The 19,383-nt window shown below is 56.2% G+C and overlaps 1 protein-coding gene across 1 annotated transcript in view; it reads right to left on the bottom strand.

Annotated features, from left to right (window-relative positions):
- Positions 1-18,964, bottom strand: part of LOC123373176 — a 30,820-nt gene extending 11,856 nt beyond the window's left edge. The window contains exons 1-3 of the mRNA XM_045022018.1: positions 18,820-18,964; positions 616-798; positions 9-197 (exon numbers count right to left, since the gene is read on the bottom strand). Of these exons, the coding sequence (XP_044877953.1) occupies positions 9-197; positions 616-798; positions 18,820-18,919 (472 nt within the window). The 5' untranslated portion in view covers positions 18,920-18,964. The remainder of the gene's footprint in view (positions 1-8; positions 198-615; positions 799-18,819) is intronic.
- Positions 18,965-19,383: the final 419 nt, after the last annotated feature.

The following is a 19,383-nucleotide window of genomic DNA, read 5'->3' as shown; positions in this document are numbered from 1 at the left end:
GAACTCACCCACACAGCTCACATTGCTCGTGTCCCACTCCACGCGCCCAGCCGTCTCCGTGCATCGCACCCAAGCCGGGCGCCCCTCGTACTGCTCCTGGCGACAGGTCACCTGAACCTCCTCGCCAACGGCAAACTCTGTCCGTGGGGAGGCAGCAGAGACCGACGGGGGCCAGTTTCCTGCCCTCGTACAGACCCCTGGAGGGAAAGAAACGTCCAGTCTCTGCAGCTCCTGTTCTGGTGAAAGGTGCAGCTGGCTGCCCCCGGGTGATCCTGGGCAGAGCTGAGCCAAAGGGAGCCGGGAGAACCCAGCACAGCAAAGGGCTGGGGAAAGGCGAGGAACGTGGACACGCTGGTGACAGGGAGTCTCTGGGCTGCTCCTGCCCTTCCGTATTGGCCCCTGGGCCCAGGGCCTGTCGGGGGTGGTCGGGGCTGGCTCAGGGCCCCTGCAATTGAAGCAGGGTTAGTGTCCCCATACGAGCGGCTGAGAGGCCAAAACGAACCAGAGGGTTTACGGGGTGAGAATCCACCTGGCTCCGGAGATACCAAAGTGTCACAGAGTCTGGCTGCCGACCCGGCCCCTGTGCCCGCGGAGACTTGGGGGTCCTGCACTTACCCCGGCAGGTGGGTGTCTCACTCCAGACAGCCTGGCTCCCATTGCTGAGACATTGGATCACAGGCGGTGACGGCCGATACCCCACAGGGCAGCTCAGTGTCACCGAGTCACCCGGGGCGTAGGACGGCCCCGCGGGGGCAAACTGCAATCTGGAGTCCCAGGTTCTGGGTATTTCACATTTTTCTGTGTGTCAAAGAAATAAGGGGAGACTCCTGAGGGTTATTGAATCATGCGGCTTCCCCCAGCCATCATGGGCCCGATCCTGAGCCACGCTGGGCACCCCAATACAGGCGGGGGTGTCGGGATCAGCTCGTCTGTGATCAGGTCTATCTCCCCCGTTTCTCTCTACAGGATTCACACGTGCTCAGGGGCCTCAGGGGGGTGGGGTGAGTGAGGGTGAGTCAGCCCCACTGACTCACTGAGGGAGGACGTATTTCCCTGTGTCAAGGCCAGAAGTTATCAGAGGGGAGCCGTGTTAGTCTGGATCTGTAAAAGCAGCACAGAGTCCTGTGGCACCTTATAGACTAACAGACGTATTGGAGCAGGAGCTTTCGTGGGTGAATACCCACTTCATCAGACATGTGTCTGACGAAGGGCCCATTCTGACCATCCAGTCTGACCTATTGCCTAGCCCAGGCCAGAGACCCGCCCTGGTGTCCCTGCAGGGGGGATCGTCTCCCCTTCTGCCAGCGACTCTGTTGCTCTCAGTAACTGGTGGTGGAATTAGAGCGAATCTTTAGAAAGGCAGCAGCCAACCTCGATGTAAACGCTCCGTGTGTCAGAGACCCCACCCGTCCCTGGGGCGGCTGTTCCCCTGGGGAATGACCCTCACTGTTAAAAAGTTGCACATTATGGAGCCCCCCCCCATAGCGTCCGAGGGACTGGCACAGCGACAGAGGCTGCAACTCCGGCCCCTGGGGGTGGCTCTGGGAGTCTCAGTAGAACAGAGCCTCAGCTCCCCCTGCCCCCGAGCTCTGCCTGTCTGCCTAGGGCCCTGTACGGCACGTCCCCCAGTGCCCGTGTCCCTGCTGATGACGGGATCTGACACCAACGGCACAGTGTGGAGACCTGACCAGTGGAGAATGAGCAGTTTCTGTGGGGCTGGAAGGCAGGAGCGGAGCCAACCTCCACTATGCTAACCAGCCCCGCTGCCCCGGCCCCTCCTACAAACACAGGGATACACGTCACAGACACCCTCACCCCGACATCCCTACAGATACCCAGACATAGCAACTCCAACACACGGTATGTGCACTGCCAGCCCATACCCCGACACACACACATTGGCCTGCTAAACCCAAGGTTGTGAGTTCAATCCTTGAGGGGCCACTTAGGGATCTGGGGCAAAAATCAGCACTTGGTCCTGCTAGTGAAGGCAGGGCAGTGGACTTGCGGACCCTTTGGGGTCCCTTCCAGTTCTCTGAGATAGATGTAGTTCCAAATATTATTATCCCCAGACGGGCTGCTCTGCACTAGGTGCCCCATACCCTGGCTGTCACCATCATTTAACACTTTTCCAAACGTTCAGGACATAAATACCCCCCTGTGCCCACAGTGACTCGGGGGGGCCCACACTTACCCCAGCAGGTGGCTGTCTCATTCCAGACAAACTGGCTCCCATTTCTGACACATTCGATCACAGGTGGTGACGGCCGATACCCCTCAGAGCAGTTCAGCATCACCGAGTCACCCAGGGCGTAGAACTGCCTCTCGGGGGCAAACTGCAATCTGGAGTCCCAGGTTCTGGGTATTTTACATTTTCCTGTGAGTAAATGAGAGCAGAGTCACTGGGGGGTCACTGGAACCAGGCAGACTCCACTGGGTGTTATGGGCTGAGCCTGAACCATGCTGGGTGCCCACGAGAGCAGGGACAGGGGAGGGGAGCCTGCAAGGATCAGCCCCTCTAAGGATCAGGCCCCACATCCTCAGATACATTTACTCCATGCACACATTTAGGGCTGCTGTGGGGAGGGCGAGTGCAGACCAGTCAGCCCCACTGGGCTGTGGGGAGAACAGTGTTCCTGGTCTGTGCTGCTCCTGCACGGGGAGCAGGGCCAGGAGCCGGGATCAGAGCCACGCGCCTGCCCCCCCGGGGACACCGTGGGTGGGAAGCTGCTCATTGCAGCAGGACTCTCCCCACGGCCTCTCAGCAGCCTGGCTGGAGCCCTCCCCGGCCAGACGGCACCCGGCCAGCCCCAGGGCCGGCTCCCCACACTCACTGACACACTTCTGTCCACCCGAATCCCACTCGAAGCGTCCCGACTCCGTCTCTCTGCACGTCACATTGAACGAGTTCTGCTGGAACTGCTGACGACAGGTCACCCGAGCCTCGGCCCCGACGCCGAACTCCGTCTGTGCAGGGTCAAAATCCACCTGCCTCACCCAGTCATTGCACATCCCTGGGAAAGGAACAGGAGAGCAGCCATGGGGGCGCGTCTGCCCTGCGGTCTGAGAGCCCCTGGCTCTGGGGAGCCGGCCCCAGGGTCGCGCAGGTGCTGGGGCCAGCCTGGCATGAACAGCCCTGTGACCACGGGGAAGGCTCGGGGAGCGAGTCTGGGGCAGGGAGGGGACTGCGTGCCCGGGAGGCCGGTGCCTGGCCGCTCTCAGAAGCGGTGCTGGAAGAGGCACCCTGAGAAATGCTGAGATCAGTTCCCAGGCCTCAGAGCTTCGCTCCTCGCGATCTGCCCAGCACTGCCCAGCTGAGCCTCCTGCCAGGCCGCGGCCACAGCCGCCAGCAGCCACCTCAGGGCCTGGTGGGAGCCATGTGCACTGGGGGGAAGCCTGTGTTTGTGGGGAGGGCCCATGGGGTGACAGCCCTGCGCGGGGTTTCTTGGCAGGCTGAGGGAGGGGGGGTCCCCCTTTCTCTGCCCATTGTCCCGGCCTCCCAGAACTCCCACCCCCGGCATCACGTCACTGGTCTCCAGTGGCTGGTTATCACCGGCCCGGTTTCCCTGGCCATTTCCTGCCCGTAACTGGCTGCAGCCCCATGCCTGGGCTGGCTGGGGAGGTCTGGCCCCATGCCCGGGGGGTGGGCGCAGGGGCTGTATCCGTCTCCGCACACTCACTGAGACACTTGACTCCACTGATATCCCAGACTGCCCCGCGGTCCTTCAGCTCGGTGCAGTTTGCAGGGAACGGGCCGGGTTCAGGCTCCTCGGGGCACGTCACCAGCACCGAGTCATTCACCCGAAACACCGTCTGATTGGAGGGAAACGTCACCTTCGTGGTCCAGGCTCCCTCCCTCCTGCACGTGCCTGTGGTGGGGGGAACGAGAGGCTGAGGCCTGGCTGGAGATGGAGCCTGGTCACCACCTTAGCACCTCCGCGGCCTGCCCGGAGACTGAGGAAACGTCCCGGGAACGGCCCAAGCAGCAGCACGTGCCCCCGGAGGTGCAGAGGGGCAGGTTGGGGGCACCGGTCAGGTCAGAGAAGGGCCCCAGGACCCAGAGGTGACAGAGGCCAGCGGGGGGGGGGGTGCGTCCTCAGCAGTTCCCTGTGGGAGCTCCGGGGCAGGTTGTTTCCCAGTCCCCTGCCCCAGATTGGTCCTGAACAGGGCGGGATTCCTCCCTCTCACTGACCCGCCCGGCTCCAGCTGCACTGACGCCGAACTCCGTCTGTGCAGGGTCAAAATCCACCTGCCTCACCCAGTCATTGCACATCCCTGTGAAAGGCACAGGAGAGCGGCCATGGGGGCGCGTCTGCCCTACTGCCCCAGACTCAGAGTCGCACAGGTGCTGGAGCCGGCCTGGCATGAACGCCCCTGTGACCACGGGGAAGGTTAGGTTGGACATTAGGAAAAACTTTTTCACTGGGAGGGTGGTGAAGCACTGGAATGGGTTCCCTAGGGAGGTGGTGGAATCTCCTTCCTTAGAGGTTTTTAAGGTCAGGCTTGACAGAGCCCTGGCTGAGATGATTTAGTTGGGTTTGGTCCTGCTTTGAGCAGGCGGTTGGACTAGATACCTCCTGAGGTCCCTTCCAACCCTGAGATTCTAAGGCTCGGGGAGCAAGTCTGGGGCAGGGAGGGGACCGCGTGCCCGGGAGGCCCGTGCCTGGCTGCTCTCAGAAGTGGTGCTGGAAGAAGCACCCTGAGAAATGCTGAGATCAGTTCCCAGCCCTCAGAGCTTCGCTCCTCGCGAGCTGCCCAGCAGTGCCCGGCTGAGACTCCTGCCAGGCCGCGGCCACAGCTGCCAGCAGCCGCCTCAGGGCCTGGTGGGAGCCGTGTGCACTGGGGGGAAGCCTGTGTTTGTGGGGAGGGCCCATGGGGTGACAGCCCTGCGCGGGGTTTCTTGGCAGGCTGAGGGAGGGGGGGTCCCCCTTTCTCTGCCCATTGTCCCGCCCTCCCAGAACTCCCACCCCCAGGTCTCCCACCCCCGGCATCACACCACTGGTCTCCAGTGGCTGGTTATCACCGGCCCGGTTTCCCTGGCCATTTCCTGCCCGCAACTGGCTGCAGCCCCATGCCTGGGCTGGCTGGGGAGGTCTGGCCCCATGCCCGGGGGGTGGGCGCAGGGGCTGTATCAGTCTCCGCACACTCACTGAGACACTTGACTCCACTGATATCCCAGACTGCCCCGCGGTCCTTCAGCTCTGTGCACTTTGCAGGGAACGGGCCGGATTCAGGCTCCTCGGGGCACAACACCAGCACCGTGTCATTCACCCGGAACGCCGTCTGATTGGAGGGAAATGTCACCTTCGTGGTCCAGGCTCCCTCCCTCCTGCACGTGCCTGTGACGGGGGAACGAGAGGCTGAGGCCTGGCTGGAGACGGAGCCTGGTCACCACCTTAGCGCCTCCACGGCCTGCCCGGAGCCCGAGGAAACGTCCCAGGAACGGCCCAAGCAGCAGCACCTGCTCCCCATGCCCCCGGAGCTGCAGAGGGGGCAGGTTAGGGGCACTGGTCAGGTCAGAGAAGGGCCCCAGGACCCAAAGGCGACAGAGCCCAGCGGGGGGGGGAGCGTCCTCAGCAGTTCTCTGTGGGAGCTCCGGGGGCAGGTTGTTTCCCGGCCTCCTGCCCCAGATTGGTCCTAAACAGGGCGGGATTCCTCCCTCTCACTGACCCGCCCGGCTCCAGCTGCACCTGCAGGTCACTGCCCCAAGAGCTGCCACCCAGACAGGTAGGGGAGGGGATGGGAATCACCCCAGCCAGGTGAGCGCATGGAGCAGACAGCAGCACCCAATTCAGTGGGCGTTTGTTCCTATCAAGGGCCCCCCTCCGTTAGCTGCCCTGCCCACCCCCAGAGCATCCCTATCTCCTACTCGAGGCTGCAGGGGTAAATCAGAGCAGGATTCACCCCTCTCTAGCTGCATCTCTCTGGCCCAGAGCCCCACCTGGACGTGTGTGTGCAGGGGGGTCTCCATGCACAGAGCTCCCTGCCCTTCACGGGAGAGGAGGGACCCTCCCCGCCCCAGACCCTGCAGAAGGGTCCCTGGGAGGAGGGGTGGGATCTGGGTGGGCAGGGAGCAGAGAGTGGCTGGGCCTGTCCTGGGTGGGGACAGCCCAGGGGCAGGGTGGGTGCACAGCGCCCCCGACCAGCCCCCCGAAGTGTATCACTAGCTGGGGGCTGCCGTGCCCAAGGGAGGTCCGAGTCGTGTGGGTCCTTGGAGCTGTGCTGCCAGGCAGGAGAAGGGAGCCCCAGGGCTGGCTCAGGGCCTCCCCATGAATAGTTCCAGGCTGCAGCTGCTCTGCTGATCCCACGTTTATTTATCCAAACTCTGCCTCCAAGGGAGTGATTCAGACGAGCTCCTCCAGCCCTCCCCCCAGGCTGTGTCCGACCCCCGAGCCGTCTGCCCTGAGGAGCCCCAGATCACACACAAAGCAAGGAGCTCGGCGGGGTGGTGTGTGCCAGCCAGGGCATAGGGGGATGGGAGGAGTGTCCCCAGTGCCAGGCCTGAGGAGGGTACAGTGCAGGGCACAGTTACTCCTGAACCCGGCATGGCTTGTCCCTGGGGTACGGGTGGTGACAACGTTTCCCATGTTTTCATAGCAATATTAGGATATGATTGTGTCATAAGACAAGACATGTGAGGTATCATTGATTTACTGAGTAGGATTATCCTATGTGTGTGCATGGATCATTTCTGTATCTACAGTTAGGAATATGGACTATACGTCTGTACCACAATAAGTGTTAGCACCTGGGGAACACGCACCAGGCAGAATGCAACCAGCCTGGCTGGCAGCTGGGGACACGTCAATGGGCCATTACGGGGAACAATAGGTCTTTGAAGATGCCAATCTCCCACTTTCCTGGGATGCTACAAACAGCCTCTGTCTCATGGCTGCTTGGACACTGCAGGGTCATGTGACCGTGTCACCTGGTACTGGACTCCATGATAGAATACCAGTATTTTTCCACTCAGCGGGGTGGGAATCACACTGAAGACAAAGGGTTCCTGCCATATGTAAATCCTGTTTAAGGCAGGGAAGTGAGTCAATCAGGGTTCTGCTTCACTGAATCCCTGCCCAGGATGACTGCAGGGAACATCTAAGAAACAAAGACAGAGGGTGGGAGAAGGACTGAGCCCAGGCTGGGAAGGTGTCTGGCCTGTGAAAGAAATACCTGGAGTTTTAAGGTGCAAGCAAGAGCCTTCAAGAACCTCTGCAGACGGCCTAAAACAACATTTAGGGTGTGAAAATACTGCTTGTAACCAGTTTCTTTAGTATCTGCCTAGCAAATAAAACAAACACGCAATATAAGCTTAATCTGCTTTGATCTGTTGCTAACCCTTATAATCACTTAATCATCTTGTGCAGCTAATAAACGTGTTTATGTTTTCTCTAAACCCCCCAGTTTGTGGAATTCATAACTGGGGGTGGGGGTGGGGCAGTACTTGAGACAGTTTGTCTGTCAACATAACACAGCTGGTCCCAGCCCCTTCACTTATCTTACTCTTTCCCAGGGCTTTGTGAGACAATGCTGCCTGTCAGTATTTTCCACTCTGAGATTACCCAGAAACCTCTAGATGCTTGACTTTAGTCAGGTTGGCACAACTGGTTTTGTGCTACATCTTTATTCAGGCCTAACAGGCACAAGGCTGTGCAGATCTCTCTCCACATTGCGGGAGGGCGAATTTCCTGAGCTGACGCTGTGCAGTTCTCTGGGCAGCGCCAGGTGATACAATTTGGGGTCTGCACCCCAGAGGGGGTGAGCACTTGAGTGCTGGGCAAATCCTTAGCTGAAGCCTGCCCAGGCAGAGCTGATTTCGGTGTCTGTGTCTGTCTGCAGCTGGGGGTGTCCCGCCTGTGTGTGCTGGAGGAGGCTCGAGGGCCTGGCTCAGCAGGACAGGGTGAGGGAGCCCAGGCTGGTGGAACAGGTGGGATCAGTGGTACCCCAGTATATCGGGTGGCACCCCAGGAAGGGGTGTAACCCACCACAGGAGTGTAGGGTGGATCTTCGTTGTAGCTGTTGCAGTCACTGTGCCCAGGATATCAGCAGCACCAGACCCCAGCGCTCTCTGTTATGCTGGGAATCACATCTGGCATTTCCCCATTTACCAGGGCAGGACCCCACAGGTCCCAAATTTCGGTTTCTCAAGCCACCCCACAGCATCCCAATGTCTCCGTCCTTCCCTGAGCGCGGCTCTGGGCCCTCCCAGGGAGACCTGGGCTGGGATTGAGGGCACAAGACACCCTGACAGGGATCACAGGATGCGAGAGCAGGATTTGTTGCATCTCTTCTGTCCTTCCCCAGCCAGATAACAGGAGACTTGGCCACACCCCGTGGCCCCTGACCCACTGGCCAAGCCAGTCCCTGCCAGCACCCTCCTGCTGGCATCTCCAACCAGCCTTCACTAATCCAGCCCCATCAGCATTCTCAGGGGCAGCTGCCTGTTCCCAGGCCTCCCTCGCTTCTGCTAATCGGCTTCACTTCCCTCCCCGCAAACCCACAAGGTGCCAGGAGCTGTTCGCTCCCCCCAGACCCATCTCACTGCCGGTACCAGCCGGGTGTGGGGGCGGGTGGGTTCTGCAGCATCTCACACTGCCTCAGTAACTGCTGCCCAACACAGAGCTCAAAACCCAGAGAACTGCAACCGCCCCAGCGGGGAGAGGAGGGAGCTTCCAGGCCCGTGACCCAAACCAAGGTGCAGTCAGGGCTGGGCAGGACAAGCAGCTAACGCATCAAACGCATCAAACGTTTGTTAAAGGTGAATAGCGCCAGCTCACAAGTTCACAACCACAACCCCTGGGCTACCCAGAGAGACGTGTCGGGTCTATATAGCCATCAGCTGGTCACACAGCCCCCCAGTCTCTTACCTACACCCCATCCCAGGCAAAGCAAGTTCTCTGCTGCAGTCACCCGGGGACTCCCAGAAACCGTAGCTCTGCGTCCCCGGGGAAGGCTCACTCTTCCCGAGATTGGGGGGCTGAGTAGGGCATTACCACCCTTTGCATCTTGTCACGGAGTCCCTGGGCAATGCTCTGGAACTGCTCCCCACCAAGCCAGGCAGGACTTTGGGGAGTCTCCTCTCCCTCAGAGCAGCCTGTCTGCAGGGCAAGAAGCTCCCACGGCTTCACCTCCTGGGTCTCTCCTTGGAGCATTCAGCATCCTCTGCCCCTCCGTGCGCTTCCCCCAGCGAGTCCGCCCAGGCGGGTCCTGGGGAAGCCACAGGGTCCTGCCCCCCCACTGCGCAGTCAGACGTGACTCTCAGCCAGCCAGGAACACAGAGGTTTATTCGATGACAGGAACAGGGTCTAAAACAGAGCTTGTAGATACAGAGAATGGGACCCCTCGGCCGGGTCCATTCTGGGGGTCTGTCATGGTCTCACCCTCACTTGAAACTGGGGGGTTTCAAGTTGAGGACCAGCATGTATCCCCCCACCCTAAAATCCTAGGGTAGGTCTCCTTTTTGCTGCCACCACCCGGTCAATTTACGTGGGCCGGGACACCCCTGTTTTCCTCCTCCTCTTTCCAAAGACGTTCCCTAGGGAAACACAGATCAACTCACAGAGGGAGAAACCTCCCCTTCTCCTCCCTCCCCTCTCTGCCCGGAGATAAGCTTGTCTCACCACCAAGAGAGAGTTTCTTAGCCCCCTCCCCCTGTATCCACAGTAGAAGGGATTTAATCAAATCTTTATAGAAAGAATTTATTAAAAGAAAAACAAGAAAATACACAATCTCTATGAATCCAAGCTGGACATCCATAGGGTATAACCTTATCAATTTCTGGAGAGAATCCTCCCTCCTTCTCAGTACAAACAATACAGGCAGAATTAAGAATAATCAATAACAAACACACAGAATTGCAAACATACAATTATTAGATGAGGACACAAAGTACCTTTCTAATACTCACTATCCTGACTAGAAGAAATTAGTTCAGAAAGATGGAAACTTGCAGAAGACTTGATTAAACATCTGGACCCTTGTAACTCCAAACGGCTAAGAACAACACACACAAGAAGAGAGAGAAAAAGTTCCCTCCTAGGAATTTTAAATTCTCTTCCCTGATTGGTCCTCAGGTCAGGTGTTCACCAGGTACTATGTGTTAACCCTTTACAGGTGGAAACTTAACCCTTAACTAACTATTTATGACACACACCCCAAATCGCCAACAGTGGGATCCACTGGCGGTGATTTCCTCCTAGAACTGTAAAACAAACAGAGTAATAACACACATGCACTATTACATAGACTACTAAGCATGAAAACATGTTAAGAACACTTTTTAGCCACTTGATTCTGGGAAACTTTCAGGAGAGAGTGCATCAGCAACTTTGTTGGAAGCTCCTGAAATGTGTTGAATGTCAAAATCAAAGTCTTGGAGAGCTAAACTCCAGCGGAGAAGTTTCTTGTTGTTTCCCTTGTTAGTGTGAAGCCACTTTAGCGCAGCATGGTCAGTTTGTAGCTGGAACATCCGGCCCCAAACGTATGGGCGTAGCTTTTCCAGGGCATACACAATGGCGTAACATTCCTTTTCACTGATGGACCAGTGGCTTTCCCTCTCAGACAGCTTCTTGCTGAGAAACACGACAGGATGGAAGTTGTGATCCGGTCCTTCCTGCATTAGAACCGCTCCTACCCCGCGTTCAGATGCATCAGTGGTAACTAGGAAGGGTTTGTCAAAGTCCGGGGCCCTTAATACAGGGTCAGACATGAGCATCGCCTTAAGCTGGGTAAAGGCTTCCTGACACTCATCAGTCCACTTAACTGCATTTGGCTGGGTTTTCCTGGTCAGATCAGTTAGTGGGGCAGCGATTTGGCTGTAGTGTGGTACAAATCGCCTGTAATATCCGGCCAAACCTAAGAAGGATTGGACCTGTTTCTTTGACCTTGGGACAGACCACTGTTGGATAGCCTCCACCTTGGCCTGTAGGGGGTTGATGGTTCCTTGACCCACCTGGTGTCCTAGGTAAGTCACTCTGTTTTGGCCTATTTGACACTTTTTGGCCTTAACAGTTAGTCCTGCCTGCCTGATGCGCTCAAAGACCGCTTCCAGATGTTCTAGGTGTTCGGGCCATGAATCAGAAAAAATGGCCACATCATCGAGGTATGCAACTGCACAGTCTCCCAATCCTGCTAGTAGACCATCCACCAGCCTTTGGAAGGTGGCAGGTGCATTCCGCAGTCCGAACGGAAGCACAGTAAATTCATACACCCCTGCATGGGTGATGAAGGCAGATTTTTCCTTGGCAGGTTCATCCAGTGGTACTTGCCAGTACCCCTTGGTTAAGTCAATGGTAGAGATGAACTGGGCACGTTCCAACTTTTCCAATAGCTCATCAGTGCGTGGCATCGGATAGTTGTCTGGATGAGTTACAGCATTTAGCTTATGGTAGTCCACGCAAAAGCGTATTTCCCCATCTGGTTTGGGAACCAGAACCACTGGAGATGCCCATGTACTGGTAGAAGGGCAGATGATACCCATCTCCAACATGTTGTCAATCTCCTGTTTAATAGCAACTTTGGCATGAGGTGACACCCGGTAGGGTGGGGTTCTAATCGGGTGAGCATTACCTGTGTCAATGGAGTGGCAGGTTTGCTCAGTCCGTCCTGGGTTGGCTGAGAACAAGGTGTCGAAGTGAGTGCACAGCTCCTTGATCTGTTGCCGCTGTAGACGTTGCAGGGTTGTGGAGAGGGTCACCTCTTCCACACCACCATTCCTTTTTCCTTTGTAGTAGACACCTTCAGGCCACTCAGCGTCATCTCCTCCCTGGGCTGTAAACTGACAGACCTGTAATTCTCTGGGATAAAAGGGCTTTAGAGAGTTAACATGAAACACTTTAGGCTTTAAAGAGGAATCAGGGAATGCTATGAGGTAGTTAACAGCTCCCAGGCACTCCTGGACCTTGTATGGTCCTTCCCAGGACGCTTCCATCTTATGGGGCTGCTGCGCCTTCAAGACCATGACCTGGTCTCCAACCTTGAAGGAACGCTCTCTGGTGTGTCTATCATACCAGACCTTTTGCTCCGCTTGAGCATCCTTTAAGTTTTCTCGAGCAAGGGCCCAAGAGTTTCGGAGGGTGTTTTGAAGGTTGCTTACAAAGTCCAGAATGTTAGTTCCTGGAGGAGGCGTAAACCCCTCCCATTGCTGTTTCACCAGCTGTAATGGCCCCTTAACCTCATGGCCATACACCAGCTCAAATGGTGAGAATCCTAAACTGGGATGTGGAACAGCCCTGTAGGCAAACAGCAACTGCTGTAACACTAGATCCCAGTTATTGGAATGTTCATTTACGAATTTACGGATCATGGCCCCCAAAGTTCCATTAAACCTTTCCACTAGACCATTAGTTTGGTGGTGTTATGGGGTGGCCACCAAGTGATGCACCCCATGAGTTTCCCACAGGTATTTCATGGTCCCTGATAGGAAATTTGTTCCCGAATCTGTAAGAATGTCAGAGGGCCAATCCACCCTGGTAAAAATGTCAGTTAAGGCCTGGCACACAGTTTTAGCCCTGGTGTTGCCTAGAGCTACTGCTTCCGGCCATCTGGTAGCAAAGTCCACAAAAGTCAGTATGTACTGCTTTCTTCTGGGGGTCTTCTTTGGGAAAGGACCCATAATATCCACAGCTACTCGCTGAAATGGGACCTCAATTATGGGAAGTGGTTGGAGAGGGGCCTTGACCTGGTCTTGGGGTTTTCCTACCGTTTGGCATACCTTACAAGACCGGACGTAAGTGGCTACCGCCTTGCCCATCCCCTCCCAGTCAAAGGACCTTCCCAACCTGTCTTTGCTTCGCTTCACCCCAGAATGGCCACTAGGATGATCATGGGCTAAGCCTAAGAGCTTTTCCCGGTACTTAGTCGGAACTAGCAACCGTTTTTGAGGATGCCAGCCCTCCTTGTGTCCACCAGAAAGAAATTCCTTGTATAAAAGTCCTTGGTCCACAACGAACCGGGATCGTTTAGTAGAGCTGAGAGGCGGTGGGTTGCTGTGTGCGGCCGCCCATGCTTTCTTGAGGCTGTCATCGGCTTCCTGCTCAGTCTGGAACTGTTCCCTTGAGGCGGGAGACACCAGTTCCTCTGGAAGCGATGTAGGTGATGAGGTTGTTTCCGTTGACTGTGAACCGCTCTCCGCTGGTGCACGAGGTGTTATTTCAGGCTCCGGCTGAGCCTCTAGGGTAGGGTTGTCTGCTGGTTTTTCCAGTTCAGGCCTGTTGTCGCCCTCTGGCGGTGGAGTTGTAAGCGCTGGCGTTGGTGCTGGCGCCGGCTGCTCTTCCAGTTCCGGTCCTGGGACTGGATGTATTATGGCTGCTGTAGTTGTTGGTATGGGAGCCGGCTCCACCCTCTCTGGTAACACAGATGGGGTCTGGGTGGATGGCTCAGGAACAGGGATGGGTCCGGCTGCTCGTCTGGCTTGGCTGCGTGTAACCACTCCCTCTGTTTTTGTCTGCTCAACGTGTCGGGCCAAGTCGTTCCCCAGGGATCGAATGATTGTCATAGACAGCAAAAGTCCACTTCCCTGACCAGCCCTTGTACTGGACAGGTAAACGCACTGTAGGTAATCTTACTGGTTTTGACATGAAGGGGCGAATTGTCACTTTGGTTTCCTGGTTGATGAATTTGGGGTCCACGAAGGTTCGGTGGATAGCTGACACATGTGCTGCAGTGTCTCTCCATGCGATAACCTCCTTTCCGTCCACTCTCAAAGTTTCCCTATGTTGTAAGGGTATTTGAGATACATCTAGGTCTGGATTTCCTTGGTGTGAAGGTGCAAGGAGTTGCACTCGGTTTAGGTTCTTTGGGCATTTGGCTTTGATATGCCCCAGTTCATTGCATTGAAAACATCGCCCACTTGATGGGTCACCGGGTGGTGTTGGTCTACTGGAGACTGGTGAGGGAGAAGAATAGGTAGGTTGCGGCTGTCCTTGGGGTGTAGGTGTGGGCTTGATTGGCCCTCGATGGTAGGGTTTAGTCTCGGTGGGTACCTTGTGGGATTCGCTCCCCTTGGCAGTAGCTTTCGTGGTGTCTACCGACGCCATCCATCTGGCTCCAATCTCCCCTGCCTCAGTGAGAGTTTTTGGTTTACCATCTTGTATGTAGCGTCTAATGTTCTCAGGAACACCATCTAGGAACTGTTCCATCAATATCAGGAGGTGTAGGTCGCCTATCTCCTTAACCTTGGATCCTGTTATCCAGGACAAATACTGTTTTTCAAGGTAAGCAGCGTGCTGTGGAAATGACATCTCTGGTTTCCATTTCTGGGCTCTGAACCGCTGACGGGCGTGATCAGGGGTGATGCCCATTCTGAATCTGGCCTTGGTTAGGAATAGTTGAAAGTCGTTCATTTGGTCCCTAGGCATTTCAGCTGCCACCAGGGATAATTTTCCGCAGAGCTGTGGCCTCAGCTCTACCATGTATTCTGCTTCAGGAAGACAGTATCCAATACAGGCCCTTTCAAAGTTTTCTAAGAAGGCCTCAACATCATCACCTGCCCTGTAGGCGGGAAATTTTTTCCGAGAAGGTTGATCAGTAGGTTGAAGAGGGGGTGGATTGGTTGGATTATTTTGCTTAGTCTTTTCTAATTCCAGAGCCTGTGTCTGGATTTGTAGATCTAACTGTTTGGCTGCCATCGCCCTCCTGTGTTCTGCCTCTTTGGCTTGTTGGTCAGCTTCTAGTTTTTCCATCTCCCTCCTGTGGTTAGCCTCCTCTCTCCTTTGGGCAGCTTCCTCTCTCTATTTTTCTGTCTCCAGGATTTTTAAGTTTACTTGAGCAAGCTCCAGTTCGGTACTTGTTGCAGTCATGTCTGTGCCTTCAGGTGCTGGCCACACCCCTCTGTAGTCAGTGAACTGTCTGTGGTGCTTGACAGTCCCTAACCCTGTCTATGATAACTTGAGTAAAGAAAGAGAAATCAATCCTTTGTAGAGCAAAGTGTGGTTTGTGTAATGTTACTGTTTTGTACTGAGAAAGAGGGAAAGATTAAAAAAAAAATCTCTGTCTCCCTCTCCTTCTGAGGTGTTGTACTAATAAGCCCAGCTGACAGGCTGGTGCTACTAGTACCTGCGAGAAAAGTCTAGTGAAATCCTCTCAGGAATCTGTGGATTCCTGCCTCCTGAGTATTTCAAAAGACACAGGAAAAAAAAATCTGGCTGGAGGGTTCCTCTCTCCCCCCACCAAACCTGTTTTTCCCTGTGGACGGGAATGTGCTCCGACGAGCACTTCCCCCCACCTAGGGAATCCTGAGTGGTACCTTGTATCACAATGGAAGGAAGCACCTCTCAGCAGGAGGGCTTTGTAACAGAAAGCCCTGCAAAAAACTGAAAATCCTTCTAACCCTGAAACTGCCTCAGAGTGCCTTTGGTAGAAAAGCCGTGCCTCTCTCTCTGGGTCCGGAAGACCGCTGCCACCATGTCATGGTCTCACCCTCACTTGAAACTGGGGGGTTTCAAGTTGAGGACCAGCATGTATCCCCCCACCCTAAAATCCTAGGGTAGGTCTCCTTTTTGCTGCCACCACCCGGTCAATTTACGTGGGCCGGGACACCCCTGTTTTCCCCCTCCTCTTTCCAAAGACGTTCCCTAGGGAAACACAGATCAACTCACAGAGGGAGAAACCTCCCCTTCTCCTCCCTCCCCTCTCTGCCTGGAGATAAGCTTGTCTCACCACCAAGAGAGAGTTTCTTAGCCCCCTCCCCCTGTATCCACAGTAGAAGGGATTTAATCAAATCTTTATAGAAAGAATTTATTAAAAGAAAAACAAGAAAATACACAATCTCTATGAATCCAAGCTGGACATTCATAGGGTATAACCTTATCAATTTCTGGAGAGAATCCTCCCTCCTTCTCAGTACAAACAATACAGGCAGAATTAAGAATAATCAATAACAAACACACAGAATTGCAAACATACAATTATTAGATGAGGACACAAAGTACCTTTCTAATACTCACTATCCTGACTAGAAGAAATTAGTTCAGAAAGATGGAAACTTGCAGAAGACTTGATTAAACATCTGGACCCTTGTAACTCCAAACGGCTAAGAACAACACACACAAGAAGAGAGAGAAAAAGTTCCCTCCTAGGAATTTTAAATTCTCTTCCCTGATTGGTCCTCAGGTCAGGTGTTCACCAGGTACTATGTGTTAACCCTTTACAGGTGGAAACTTAACCCTTAACTAACTATTTATGACAGGGGCAGTGAGCCAGACCCCCACGTCTGCCCTTCACTCCTCGTCCCCAACCAGCTCCAGACTAACAACCCATCCAGCCCCTCCTTCTCTGCTGAGTTCCTTTCCCAAGCCAGGAGGTCACCTGACCTCTTTGTTCTCCCCCACCTTTAGCATCCCCTTGCAGGGAGGAAGGGTTGGGTCATTAGGTGCCAGGAGACAGAGGGTCGGCCAGGAACTGAGGCCCCCCCACAGTATTCAGAGGGAACATTAAGAACCTTCCCAGTTCGTCACACACCTGTTGCTGTGATGCAGGGTCTGTGACCCGCAGGCTGGTGCAGTCAGCAGGGGGCACTGTGCACCGTGGGGAGGTTGGAGCCACTGATTGTTAGAGAAGCGCAAGGAGCAGGGACCTTGTGGTTTTTCTTGCTGCTGCCGGACACCTCTGCTTGGGCCTGCACAGGCTGGCGTGAGCCACGCTCCCTGCCCGGGTTCATGCCTGCAGTCACTCTGCCCTGCGGAGGGGAGGATGAAAGCTGCACCTCGGCAGAAGGGGAGGGTCCCCTCCGTGAACAGAGATGGGTATCGCAGCAGGTCATTTTCCAGCAGGACACCGACTCGTAGCTAGGGGTGGAAGGATGCGGTTTTTAATGGGTAGTGTCAGTAGACGTTGATTTCACCGCACTCACACTGGCCGAAGAGCTATTTCCATCCATGACGCCAGGCAAAGGAAGTAAAACGCTGCTAAAGTTTGACTGAAGGATATTTACTCTGTATGGCAACAGCTTGTTTTTAATGGCTATAAAGCTTTAACACTATGAATCGCAACATCTACTGCCATTAAATAATCATTGTCTGGCCCTCCCTCCGTCACTTCCCACAACTGTGAAAATTTAAATCAATTTGAAAAAATGCTTAGAAATAAGCATTGATGTTATCCCTGGAAATTATACAAAATACAAGTTTGCTGAGGCTACTCGGAGTTCAGGCTCCCCTGGCAGAGAGGGGTGGTTACTGGCGCTCTGTACTGAAAGCTGCCAGTCCCACAGTACAGCGCCTGTGTCAACGTGCATCTGCCATGGAAACGAATCCCTGCTGCATGGTCCCATTGCTCATACCAGGCACCCCCCCTCCAGTGGGCACTGAGAACGCAATGAACTCGTTACAGGAATGAGCCCACTGTGCTGGGGGCTCCAGGAGGGTCTGCATGGCTCAGAGGAAGCCGGCAGCGCAGGGTGGCTGGCTGGACTCCTGCTCCTGGTACCAGAGTCGTTCACAGCAGAGAAACAGAACCCCACAGGATTTCCCCCCCCCCAAGTGTGGGACTCACACCTGTCTGCCAGGGCACTGCTGATATTGTTTACAGGGTGTCACGGAGTGTGGGGAAGTCAGGGCCCTGCACCCCCCTCTTCCTGGGATTCACCGGGACTCTCAGCCAGCCAGTAAAACAGAAGGTTTATTAGACGACAGGAACACAGTCCCAAGCAGGGCTTGTAGGTACAACCAGGCAGGGCCGCCCAGAGGATTCTGGGGGCCTGGGGTCTTCGGCGGCGGGGGGCCCTTCCGTTCCGGGACCTGCTGCCAAAGTGCTCCGAAGACCCGCGGCGGGGACCCCCCCGCCGCCGAATTACCGCCGAAGCGGGACCCGCCGCTGAAGTGCAGCCCGGTCTTCGGCAGTAAATCTGCGGCGGGAGGCTCCCGCCGTCGGTCTTCGGGGCACTTTGGCAGCAGGTCCCGGAACGGAAGGGCCCCCCACCGCCGAATTACTGCCGAAGACCGAGCTGAACTTCAGCGGCGGGTCCCGCTTCGGTGGTAATTCACCAGTGGGGGGTCCTTCTGCCCTGGAGCGGAAGGACCTCCTGCCGGCGAAGACCGGGAGCGGAAGAAGCTCCTGGGCCCGGCCCCGCAAGAGTTTTCCGGGCCCCCCGGAGTGAGTGAAGGACCCCACTCCAGGGGCCCCGAAAAACTCTCGTGGGGGCCCCTGTGGGCCCTGGGGCAAATTGCCCCACTTGCTCCCCCGTCTGGGCAGCCCTGCAACCAGGACCCTCTGGGGGGCAAGGATCTTAGACCCCAGATTTGGGGTTCCCTGCGTTGCACCCCCCAGCCCAAGACTGAAAACAAAACCTCCTCCAGCAGCTCTCTCTCTTCCCCCTCCCCCAGCTCCTCCTCTCCTTTGTTCAGTCCCCTGGGCAGATGGTGTCACTTCTCCCAACCCCCCTCCTGGCTCAGGGAGCTTCCTTCCAGGGAAGTCCCCCATCCCCAGTGTAACCCCCCTGCAACCTTCCCAGGTCAAATCCGCCCTGCTCCCTGCTCCATCACATAGGGAAGCGTGAAGGTCACTTCCCCGGGCTTCTTCTCCACATTCCAGAGACAGGCGCTGACCTGTCTGCTGCTCCCGGGGAGGGACCCGCTTCCCAGAGGGGCGCACGGCTGCAGCTCTCCCTTGGGCCCCCCCAGGGGAACACGGTTCCCTGCCCCGGCGTCAGCCCCAGCTGCCTTCACCCCGGCTCTCTGAGCGGCGCTTGGTGCTGAGCCCCGCAGGCTCTGGCAGGGACGGGGAGGGCAGCCCCCTCCCGGGGCAACTGCCGCCAGACTGACAGAGCAAAGCCCGGCAGCCACCTGCAGGCAGGGGAGCAGCAACGCCTGAGGCGGGTCCTACCTGGAGTCTTGGTGGGCCTGGGCCAGGGTGCCGCTCCCTGGGCAGACAGCAGGGGCGGAAGGGCCAGGAGAAGGGCCAGAGCCGACACCTGCAGGGCCATGTTCCCAGACGGTCCCGGGGCAGAGCTCAGCCCCACGCGCTCTGCCTCTCAGCTCAGCTCCAGTGTGAGCTCAGCGTGACAGAGACCAGCGAAGAAAGGAAACAGCCAGACACACAGAAATCGCATGTGGTGCAAGAGCTTCCTCCTTCCTTGGAGATAGAAACTCCTGTCAGAGCTGCTCTGGTTCCTCTCGGGGTGTGCTGGGGCACCGCGTGGCTCCAGACCTGTTCTGTAACCTCGCCGCTCTGGGAGCTGTCAGACTTCTGAGGGGAACACACACTCGGCTGCTTCCCCTCATCGCTGGGCCAGGACTCCTGGGTCCCTTTGGCCCATGCCCAGCTCATGGTGCTGGGGGGGGGCAGTCAGGAGCCATGGGCGCAGCCAGCCCTGCACACTAACCCCTTTGCACTGCAGACGAAGGGCTCTCTTGAGACACGGTGTAAAAGGTTTTAAAATCATGTTAT

This window comes from Mauremys mutica, chromosome 6 (assembly GCF_020497125.1).
Source record: "Mauremys mutica isolate MM-2020 ecotype Southern chromosome 6, ASM2049712v1, whole genome shotgun sequence".
NCBI lineage: Eukaryota > Metazoa > Chordata > Testudines > Geoemydidae > Mauremys > Mauremys mutica.
This window is presented reverse-complemented; position numbering and strand designations above follow the sequence as displayed.